At 46.7% G+C, this 11,675-nt stretch overlaps 1 protein-coding gene across 2 annotated transcripts in view; it reads left to right on the forward strand.

Moving 5' to 3' along the window:
• Positions 1 to 11,345, forward strand: part of ATP2A1 (ATPase sarcoplasmic/endoplasmic reticulum Ca2+ transporting 1) — a 32,427-nt gene extending 21,082 nt beyond the window's left edge. The window contains exons 14-23 of one of the 2 annotated variants that reach the window (XM_081886188.1): positions 1,138 to 1,356; positions 2,070 to 2,405; positions 3,480 to 3,700; positions 3,926 to 4,128; positions 5,263 to 5,348; positions 5,467 to 5,600; positions 5,906 to 6,023; positions 6,940 to 7,057; positions 7,989 to 8,032; positions 10,716 to 11,345. In XM_081886188.1, coding sequence (XP_081742314.1) covers positions 1,138 to 1,356; positions 2,070 to 2,405; positions 3,480 to 3,700; positions 3,926 to 4,128; positions 5,263 to 5,348; positions 5,467 to 5,600; positions 5,906 to 6,023; positions 6,940 to 7,057; positions 7,989 to 7,993 — 1,440 coding nt within the window. In that variant the 3' untranslated portion in view covers positions 7,994 to 8,032; positions 10,716 to 11,345. The remainder of the gene's footprint in view (positions 1 to 1,137; positions 1,357 to 2,069; positions 2,406 to 3,479; positions 3,701 to 3,925; positions 4,129 to 5,262; positions 5,349 to 5,466; positions 5,601 to 5,905; positions 6,024 to 6,939; positions 7,058 to 7,988; positions 8,033 to 10,715) is intronic. The other variant, XM_081886187.1, reaches the window with a different exon arrangement.
• Positions 11,346 to 11,675: the final 330 nt, after the last annotated feature.

An 11,675-nucleotide genomic window follows, 5' to 3' on the forward strand; every position in this document is an offset into this window, starting at 1 on the left:
CGGGCATTCAGTCATGTGAGTCATCTGCTGCAGACACACGTGAGACTGTTGAAGGAGATTTGCAACCAAGGATCTCAAAATTGCCCCTTTCACTTATTTTACCCATGAAAACAGTTTCCAGGAGAGTGGCTTGCAGCTTCCCTGCCCCATGCACTACTTGGAAATTGCTGAGGGTCTTGGCAGACCCCCTTAATGATTTGTCAGTGTGTTGTGCCAATAATAATAATAATAATAATAATAATAATAATAATAATAATAATTTATTTATACCCTGCCCATCTGGGCGGCTTCTAACACACATAATAATCATAATAAAACATTGAATAACAATATTAACAAGCATATCCTATATTAAAAGTCAAAATAACTTTAAAACAAACAACTTATATCAAATAAAGCAATCTTCAGTAATCCATTGGAATCCCAATTAAACACCAGCAAATAATAATTAAACACTTAGCCATTACAATAAAGAATCACTAATCTATAATCAGTAAAAATAACAGCAAATCACACTGCATAAAATACCACAAAACATAAAAAAATGTAAAAGGGTCAGATTGAGAAACAAGGACCCACAATGTATAAATTCATTTTAAAAAACTATCCCTGGACTCCTCTCTTCCCAGTTGCTCTGCTGTTCTCAAAGTCATGGTCTGGGAAAGGCTCCCGGGGCTGGAGGGTGGGGCAAGGCAGGTGGAAAAGCTGTTGCCTGCAGAAAGTCTCTCTGCCCTCAGTTCTTCCTCTGGAGCAGATGCTGTGTTCTGCTAGGTGCTGTATTATTTTAAATTGCATTTTATTGCTTCTTTCTATATTGCATTTTATTGTAGCATGATTTGAATTATGCAGAAGAAATAAAAGAGGCAATAAAAATCCAATTAAAAATTGATACAAATATTTCACGTGGCGGCTGTGCCGTCTCCTGTTTCAAACCACAAATCCATATAGACATGGGATGGACACCTGACTGAAACTCAAGGACCATTGATGGACCACAGTTTGGGAACTTCTTTTTCAGAACTTCCATATAAAAGCTCTAGTACCTGGTCCCAATGGCGATTCAGAAATACTGTTTGCCACCCAGCTCGCTTTCCCCTCAAGTCACAATATCTGTTTTTACTTCATTCTCATGTACAGGGCGCCCCTGAGGGTGTGATAGACCGTTGCAACTATGTCCGTGTGGGCACCACCCGCGTTCCCCTCACCCCCGTCGTCAAGGAGCACATCATGGGAGTCATCAAGGAGTGGGGCACAGGAAGGGACACCCTCCGCTGCTTGGCCCTGGCCACCCGTGACACCCCCCCAAAGAGGGAAGACATGGTCCTTGAGGACTCCACCAAATTCGCTGACTATGAGGTAACCCTGAGGGCAAATCGCGTGGCGAGTGACAGGGAGGATGGAGTGCAGAGTTAAGGTGAAGAGCTGAAAGGAATTCAGGGAATGGATTCCCTCAAGCCAATTCTTCTTCTTTCCAAAAAAAATGTGAACATATATCCTCCTGTTTCAGGCTGCATTGTTGTGGTTGTCTGCACAACATTCCCAATTATGGATTCTGTTGGATTTTAGGGGAAATGTGTGCAGTACTGAATTTGGTACGTTAATATTTAGTGTCTTAAAATGCCTTGGCAGGACTTAGACCTCAGTACCACTTCTAATACTGTACAAGTTTTAAGAGAATAACCATTTTCTTAAGGTGAATAAAGAGCACCTCTAGGCACTCAGGCAGATAATTATTGTATTTTTTAAAAATTGCCCCAACCTTTCTTCAATTTGCTCATGGTGGTGCACATGACCCCACACATGACTTCACCCCTTGTGAAGTGGGTCAGGCTGAGGGAGGGCGACCGGCCCATGGTCACCCAGTAAGCTTTGTAGTTGTGGCTTCTCCCCAAAGTCCAACCCGGCAGCCATTCAGCGACAGTTGATCTCAACACTGGGAGAGTTTAAACTTTTCTTTTTCATTTACTGGCTGTTGAAGTGCCGCAGATTAGTCCTTATAGCGATCAGACGGGCTGTGAGCTTTTGTCCACTGCTTTCGGAGCCTATTCTGAGACATCTCCCTTCCACAGATGGACCTGACCTTTGTGGGCTGCGTAGGCATGTTGGACCCACCCCGCAAGGAGGTGATGGGCTCCATCCAGCTGTGCCGTGAAGCCGGCATCCGCGTCATCATGATCACAGGCGACAACAAAGGCACAGCCATTGCCATCTGCCGCCGCATTGGTATCTTCAAAGAGGATGAGAACGTGTCTGGCAGGGCCTACACCGGCCGTGAGTTTGACGACTTGCCCTTAAGTGAGCAGCGGGAAGCCTGCAAGAGAGCCTGCTGTTTCGCTCGTGTTGAGCCGACGCACAAGTCCAAGATTGTGGAGTTCTTGCAGGGTTTTGATGAAATCACAGCCATGGTGAATAGACGGACGGCAACGGCAGGGTGGGAGGATGGTTGGAAAGGCAACAGAGGGCTTGTAGCCAGCAACACCTGTCTTGAGGGTACAGAGGGAAATAATGTATACCTGTGCATATCATCATGCGTGAATATTGCCCACGGAAGTGTCTGTTTTACAGAATGCATATGATGGGAATTCGCTGCCAAGAAACAGACATGTAGGCAACCATTACATATGATGGTGTACATGGGTGTCTATTTCCTCCTCTACTGCAGTGTACACACATGTGGATAAAAGACCTCTGTGACCCTCAGTTGCACTCCACATGGCCTTTCTGCATTAGAACAAAGATCCCGTCCCATATACAGTGGCCAGCCAGATGCAGCACCAGCAGAGCCTGGATGCAGCCATCTTCCCCTGACTGTTGCTTCCCAGCTTCCTCAGTGATGAGGAGGTTCCATTTATTATCCACCATCCAGCCCCTTATTGACCTGTTTTCCATGCACATGACTGGCTTGAAAACCATTATCCAAAGCTGCCATATCCTAAGCCAGTCCATTCCTCCACTTGGCTCAGTGCTGTAGGCACTGAAAGGCAGATGCTCACCAGGGTTTCGGACAGGAGTCCTTCACAGCCTTACCTGGATATGCCAGGGATAGAACCCGGAGAGTTTTGTAAACAAGACTGAGCTACGGCCTTTCTTCATGCAAGCTAGTGGCCATCACTGCATCTTGCAAGAAATGCATTCCATGTCCTGAAACTCTTCCCCTTTCATTGCTTGACCCCGGGTTCTAGTGGAGAGAGAAAATCTCTCTCTTCGTTGTCTCTAAACCATTCACAATTTTATAAACTAGTATGAAGCCCTCCTCCCCAGCCAGAGAGACCCAAATGCTTTGTGCTTTCCTATTAGAAAAGATCCCTGTTCACTTTTGCTTGCCCCTTCCCCAGCTCTATGGTATCCTTCGTGATATCCTTTGTGCAAAAGTGCAAGGTTCTTTTGGCCTTGGAAATGAAATCTCCCTAGCTAGACTGCTGCATTTGATCCCCTCTGCCTCGGTTGACTCCCTGTCTCTTTCCGCTTCCTCCTGGTAGACCGGTGACGGTGTAAATGATGCCCCAGCTCTGAAGAAGGCTGAGATTGGTATTGCCATGGGCTCTGGCACCGCTGTAGCCAAGACCGCCTCAGAAATGGTGCTGGCAGATGACAACTTCTCCACCATTGTGTCCGCCGTTGAGGAGGGCCGGGCCATCTACAACAACATGAAACAATTTATCCGCTACCTCATCTCCTCCAACGTGGGTGAGGTCGTCTGGTAAGGGATCCCCCTCCCTCATGCCCTTGAAATCCCCTTCACGAAGCCTTCATTAGGCAAGTCCTGCCGCCATGCTGACTAGGCTCAGCAGAAGGGCTGAGAGGGTCCGAGAGCACGATAATTGTGGCCAGGCCGGCCTGCCCCCTGGCAGCTGCACATGTCACCACTGCTTCACAAGGGCTTCCTCTCTCCTCACTTTTTGTTTCTCTCTTCTTCCCCTTGCAGTATCTTCCTCACCGCTGCTCTGGGTCTCCCTGAAGCCTTGATCCCCGTGCAGCTGCTGTGGGTGAACTTGGTAACTGACGGGCTCCCAGCCACTGCCTTGGGCTTTAACCCCCCCGATCTGGACATCATGAACAGGCCCCCTCGCAGCCCCAAGGAGCCCCTGATCAGTGGCTGGCTCTTCTTCCGCTACTTGGCCATTGGAGGTAACAATTTTTCTCTCTCTGGGGCCCTGCTCTCTTAATCCAGAATGCAGACATCCTGCATCCCTAGTTTTCGCTCCTGTATACAAATCCTGTACTCTCTCACCCGAGTCCTACCTACGTGCAGTGCTGAATTTACGTATAAGCTAAACAAGCTATAGCTTAGGGGCCCACTCTGTTGGGGTCCCCCAAAAAATTCACAGGAAAAAAAATCCTGGATGTACATTTCCAAATATAAGATAAACACCAAATAAAATAAAACCTACATACAGCAAGAGTGTTTTGTGCTGTGTAGGCCCCTATGATGTAAGTAATGGGCCCCACCTGCTAGCCTGCTCCCTAAAATATCACTGGTTTGCTCATTTCTATATATAGGGTGCCTACATTCTGCATGGACCGGTTGCATGGCAACATGTAGCATGCAGACTGCAGTGCAGCACGGTTGAATGTAGGTCAAGCTGTTGCAAATGTAAAGGGACTCCTGACCATTATCTAATATTAAAGAGTGCTTGTAGACTGGTGATCAGGCAGCATAGACTAAGGGTATGGGTCTTATGCCTACTGACTGATTTCATGTAATACATTATTTATTTATTTTGATCCCATTATAAAAAATTATTTTAGAAAAACATTCATCTTTATTATTTAGTAGGCCTATATACTAGTACAGTTCCCTATTACCCCCACTTGCTACTATAATACTATATATAAATATTACAATTAAATTAAATATTTCACTTACTTATAAAGCGCCCCATTACCTTCAGAACTTAGGGCCTCATCAGACCTAAATTTAGCCCTGCCTACATGGAATAACTATAACCTTAACTAAGAAATCTGTACCGTTCTCGGTGCCCGAGGTGGGAGCCCTAACAGATCTCCCAATGCTCTACTGCTTGGTCAAGCAGGAACAGTGTAAACCGGGCTGCCCCTTTACATGCGGCTGAGTCAGTTTCTGAAACCTGAACCTGTAATCCAAAGGAGCACAGCTTCTTTTGCAATCCGCATTCGGCCACAACCCTCTCCATTTCAGTTCCCCTGCAGGCTGCTCTTGGAGGGCAGTTGTTTTTTTGGGGGGGGGAAGGTTTGCCCTCTTCTTCGTTTATGCTAACGTTTCCTTTTGACACCTTCCTGCAGGGTATGTCGGAGCTGCCACTGTTGGTGCTGCCGCATGGTGGTTCATGTACGCTGAAGACGGACCTGCCGTGACCTACTACCAGTTGGTGAGCTTGAACTTCTGGCTGCTCCACTGGAAGTGAACTGCAGGATGGCAAGATTGGTGGTATTCTACAACATGCCCTGTTTTAATCCTCTTCCCCACTTTCTCCTTCTGTCCCCCAGTCTCATTTCATGCAGTGCACAGAACACAACCCTGACTTTGAAGGTTTGGAATGTGAGATCTTTGAGTCCTCTGTCCCAATGACCATGGCTTTGTCCGTCCTGGTCACCATTGAGATGTGCAATGCGCTCAACAGGTAAGGGTGCCCGTGAGAGTCAATCTTCAGCATTACTCACATAGCGCTGCCTTGGAGGTTCTTCAGAGGCACCCTCCCCAGTCTCATCCCCCAGATACCCTGCTTCCTGGCCAGGGCTGTGGTTCCAGGTCTGTGATTCCCATTCATCTCGAAAAAAATGACATCTTGCATACAGAAGAGCCAGCAATTGGCTGATCTTTAAAGAACCAGTGTCTATTGATTTATTTTGACTGATGACTTAAGTGTTGGGTTTTCCCTGTCTCCCGCCCCATGGTAACTTCACCCTGCTTCTCTGTCCTACACAGCCTGTCAGAGAACCAGTCCTTGGTTCGGATGCCCCCCTGGGTGAATATCTGGCTTCTGGGATCCATCTGCCTCTCCATGTCTCTGCACTTTGTCATCCTCTACGTTGACCCTCTGCCAGTAAGTGTTGTTCAAGCACAGCTTGAGTTCCTTGCCAACTTCAGGATCAGTTCACTTCCTCTATGCCTTCTCATCACCACCCGATTGCTCATTCTTTGATCGCTGACAGATAATTGTGTGAAAGGTTACGTTGAAAAGCACTGGCATTGTGCTGTGTTTGGTGATATAGAACTGTTTGCCCTTCATGCTTAAAATTGGGAGAGCAACCCCCGCTTAAATCTATGACACTTACTTTTGAGCAGACTGGTATAGGATTCCACTGTTTATTAGTTGCACTTAGTTTCCATAGAAAACAGCACTTGAGTTAAGGCATCATGAGTAACTTCTCCCACGGATTTCGATGGTGGCAAAGGCTGCAGTTCTAACTCTTCTTACCTGAGAGTAAGTCCCATTGTATTCAGTAGGGCTTCCTTCTGAGTAGACAAGGTTAGGATTGCACTGTTAGTCTGGACCCAGCCCATGATAGCTAATTTTTAGGGGTTTGGATTGTTGTTCTTTACATTTTCACACCCATTTATGATTTTTTAAAATCCTCATGAAAATTCATCATTTTAAGGTGAATTTCTCCAAATATACACATTTTTTGTGTTCAATTTTGCCTTATACATGTTTGTACAAAGCATATTTTCCTAACATTTACATTTTCCTTAATAGAATGCATTTCGGCGTGTTGTTTTCACTAACACATGCATTTCTATGGACACTCCACATTAGTCTATGTGTTTTAGTAAAAGTTACCGTACTTGCCTGGAGAAGTGCATTGCAAAATTCAGCGAAATAATGGTTGTGTTTCAGTTCACCTGTTGTTTCAGGAAGTGCAGGTTAGGTAGATTTGCTTTTAAGTGTGAACTGAATTGCATTTCTCCCTGCAACCCTAGCAAACACTGACCTCTCCCTTTGCTCTTGCTCTTCCCAGATGATCTTCAAACTCACCCACTTGGATATGCACCATTGGATGGTGGTGCTGAAGATATCCTTGCCTGTCATCTTACTGGATGAGCTGCTCAAATTCATTGCCCGGAACTACCTGGAGCGTAAGCCATCCTCCCCTCCCTTCTCCTGGGTTGGTCTCAATCCTTGCCCCCACCCCACCCCTTTCAAAGCCTTCTCTTCCTCCAGCCTATTTAAGGGAGTCAGGAGCACCAGATGGAAAGCACCGGGGGGGGGGGGGGATCACTGTGGTGAGAAGAGAAGAAACTGAATGTCCTTCCCTGCCGACCTTTTCTATCCCAATTCCTTCCTGTCTTCTTCCTCTCACCCTCCACCATCTCCATGTGCATCCAGGGCAACTCACGTTAGATGTTAGATCCAAGGCTGGGGAAATTTTAGGTGTTCATTCAGGGTTCTCCTCCCAGATGATCACTTTCAACGCTGCCTTCTAAGAACTGAAATAGCCTCTCAGTGCTGTTTGTAACCAGGCGCTTGAAAATGTGACATTTCTGGTAGAGGCAACAGCAGATGCATGCTCTATAGGGGATACAGGTGCCTAGAAGTGCCTGGATATTGAGGTTGTCTTGTGACTTCTGAGAATGGAGCACACTCCACTGGGTTGGAATCGGTGGAGGACGGTGAGATGGGAAAAGCCCAGGATTATTGGGTGTTCCCCAAGAATTTGTAAGTTAATGTGAATGACAGAGGAGAACCAGGACTCCTCTTCCATATCCAGTGCTCCTAAATCAGCTTTCCATGACCTAGTGCCCTTCAGATGTTTTGGACCATAATTCCCACCAGCCTCAGCCAACACTGCCAGTGGCCAGGGATGATGGGAGTTGTAGTCCAGCAGCATCTGAAGGGCACAAGATTGGAGAAGGCTGCCTTAAGTAGTCCTTTATGGGTTACCATCATTCCATTCCATTCCATTCCATTCCATTTCACACATCCAGACTAATCATCTTATCTTCTCCTTGCCCACCTTCTCCCTAACGTCTATTAACTCTGATTTCTTTTATCCTTTCCCTCTTGTAGCATAGACTCCTTCCCCCTCTATTCTCCTGTATCCTGCCTCCCAGGTATCTTACCACCCTTGACAGCATGCCTTGCTTGTCCTCTCGGCTGCTCCATCCTATCTGTCTGTTCATCCATGTGGGAGGATTTGCAATATCTGTGGGGAGCTGGCGGGAAAGTGTCTCTTCTTTGCTTGAACAGTCTCTTTGCTGCATCTGGAATTGTCCAGGGAACTGGGACCCAGCTGCTTGGCTGGTGGGTCAGGAGAAAATCCTGCCCCAAAAAGAGGACCGCTTGTTAACTTTTGACTGCTCCAGGAAACATTCTCTTTTCACTGAAATAAATGAATTTTAATTATATTCACTATTCAGTTAAGAGGAGACAATAATTAGCATTCAGTCAGTATTTAAAATTATGAAATATAATTAACAATAATTTGTGGACATGAATTTGGTCAGCGTGGGCCTAAACCCTCATGCAAGTCAAGGTTGCTACTTAGCTAGTTTCTAGCTGGCAATTTGGCTGAGATGTAGGTGTTTTAAATACTCGGGCTCTATTTATTTTAACAAACTATCCAAGTGGTTTTCAAGCTAAATACCTTGAGGAAATCTGCATTAACTCACCTGCCAAGGAACCCTGTGCATTGCAGAGGATTGTGGGACATGTTCTAGAACTGACTGTGTTTCTCCATAGCTCAGTCTACGGAGCACGAGACTCTTAATCTCAGGGTTGTGGTTTTGAGCCCTACGTTGGGTGAAATATCTCTGCATGGCAAGGAGTTGGACTAGATGATCCTCATGGTCCCTTCCAACTCTACTGTTCTATAATTCTATGATAAGTTTTTGACTCATAGGTCAGAGCCTGACATAAGCTAAGTTGCACCAGTGGTTCCACAATATATCAATTGTAATTTGGTGTGGATACTACACCAGTTTTCTACGCATATCATCCATGAATCCCCCTGAAAATAGCAACAGTCTAGAGGTGCCCTGAGAAGCCTTCCTGGAACATGGTTTGAAAACCACTAAACTATTTTGTAGGGCTGTTTTTTAAAAAGTGGCAACCTTTCATGCCAATAGTAACATGTTAAAGCTGTTTAATCCCTTTGGGTTTTTTGAGCCCTGCATTCTAAATTCCAAATTCTAAATTGGAATGCATTTGCTGAAAACTTGAACACTGAACAATACAATTGCAGGCATGATTGTTAGCACCGGATCCTCTTTGGGCCCCATCCGTTCCCAGGAGCTGCCTTTTTCCACCTTCTGCACGCACCCAAATAAGCCCATTTGGCCTCAACACTTGAGAGATAGTCATGGCTTTAACTTGGGTGCATACAGAACGAGGAAGGCCTTTCAGCCTCATCTGCTCATCGTCAGCTCTCCATGGCTGTGCCTCAGCTGCCTTCACTGCCCACTGCTAGTTGCCCCATGTCGTGCCTGGCCAGTCTCTCATGGACAATCGCTTGGCCCCATCTTTCCTGGAAGGGATGGGGTGGCCTGAGCTCAGGGCTGTCCCCTTCACTGGACCTGCTGCTCTTGCTCTTGCTGGTTTCTACACAAAGGTGGGATGAGGTTGGCTAGGCAAGGAACGTAAAGCGGAGGTGCTTTTGGTGGGGTGAGTGAGCTTTCCTCTGCTGGGGGTTCCTCACAGTGTGGCTGGCATGCGTGGATCCAGGTGAGTGAATATCCCACAAGGTCTTGCTCAGTCCTGTTAACCCCCTGCCATTCTCTCTAAGGCGCTAAAGCCCTATGAGTACTTTCCAGAAACCAAGTCCCACGGAATCTGTAGGGTTTACTTCTCCTGAGTGGACACAGACTGTAATCAGGCCAAACTAGACATGACCAAAGTTCCCCATCCTATTGCACTCATACTGCTAATGCCAGGGCTTAGGGTGCTGGCCGTTAACACATTTGCAGGACAATTTGAGGGGTTGAGTAGGAGAATTTGTAGGGGTGGTGTGGTTAAGCCTTCCTGACCTATTTATTTTCTCTTGCAACTCCCAAGAAGTTTTAATTCCCCCTCTCACCCCTTAGCTGGGCTCTAGGGGTATGTGGGCCTAGTTTGGAGAGGAAACTGGCCTTGCGGGGTTGGGAGTGGCTCAGTAGCAGATAAACACAGCTCCCTTCTCCCTGTCCTACCCTGTTAGTGTCCCCTTGGCCCTGCATTTATGGGCTGGGAGGATCACACCTTTGTTGGGAGGTGACATCTAATTTGTTTAGTTCAGAGAAATTAACATGGGGCTCAAACGCTCTGTGCTATCATGTCCACGTGAAATGTTACTCAGTCCTCTCAAATCGGGTGGAGCAATGGCTTCTGGTAAGGAGGAGGACATCTGCCATCCAACTTTATATCTGACAAGACCCTTGAGTCTGTCTGCCAGGCAGAAATTCAACAGGTGGGCCTTTCCCAAAGAATGATGCAGAAATCTGCAGCCGATTAATTTCTGCCTATTGTTATCTGTTCAAGGCAGAGGAGGGATAGAGGCATTAGGTCTACTCATATGTCCAGCTGCTTGCTTGCTCAAGACCTTTCCGTCGCTTATCTTAGAGCGTCTGACTAGAATGATAAGTGAGGCAAGCCACTGTGGCTGGGTATATTCCCCATATTGTGAAGCTCTAGCCGCGTAGCCTGATTTTGGCAAGGGCCTGCTGTTCGAGGTTGTCCATGTTACTGCTGTGGGGAATCTAGAACTCGTCTCTGCCCCTCACTCTCTCTTCTCTCCTCCCCACCCCCCCACCCCTTTTACAGAGAATTTAGACGAAAGGATGAAGAAGTGAACCGCTGAGTCACTGCGGAAATAACCTCTTCAACAAAATCGTGAAGATATACCCACTCCCCTCACTCCTCAGCCATGTCTGCTGCTCCCACTCCTGCTTCTTCTCTGCCCTCCCCTTATTTAATAGCCAATTTCTTCCCCACAAACCCTCCGTACCTCCTTTTCATTGGGGACTTACCAGTGTGGGCCACAAAACTGGCACCTGCCATGCCGTGTTCCCTGCCAGCTTCCCCACCCCCCAAAAACACCACTAGCTACTTGGCTTCTGTACATTTTGAGCCACCTGCCCACCCCTTGCCCTGCTCTCTCTCTCTCTCTCTCTCTCTTTCTTTCTCTCTCTCTCTGTCTCTCACACACACACTGTACCCCCCCCCCCGCTTTCTGCATTAGTGCCCACACGAACTACGTTCGTTCCCCCCTCTTCACACGACAAGAACCCACCTCAAGCCAGGGGTTGGATTTTTTAATGCACACATAAAACAGAAGGAAACATTTTGTTAGGGAAAACAAACAAAACAAGTGAGACTCCTCAACTTGGAGGAAATGAAGAGATTCTTCTAGCTGCTTATTTATTGATATTAAAGAATAAACTCTTAACTGTTTCGAATGCTTCTGGCTTTTCTTTCATTGCTTTGGTCAAATGGTGTGTGGGGGGGGGAGAGAGGCACTGAAGCTGTTTTTTACAGAAAGTCGCTTAGTTCCTTGGAGCTTGGTTGCAGCTCTCTGGCCTCATCCCCATTTACATTTTGTCCCATGTTTTCTAGGCACAGGCCTGTGCTTGAAAACACTGTTTCTGAGCACTCCCCCCCCCCCAGCGTTTCCCCTGCAAAAACCCACTCTTTAATGCTGAATTGGAACAAATGCAATTCGGGTTTTCTATCGTTTGCCCTCTGATTCAGTGGTAAAGACGTGGGAAGTCACTGATCAAGCAT

This window comes from Podarcis melisellensis, assembly GCF_964234715.1.
Source record: "Podarcis melisellensis genome assembly, chromosome: 13".
NCBI lineage: Eukaryota > Metazoa > Chordata > Lepidosauria > Squamata > Lacertidae > Podarcis > Podarcis melisellensis.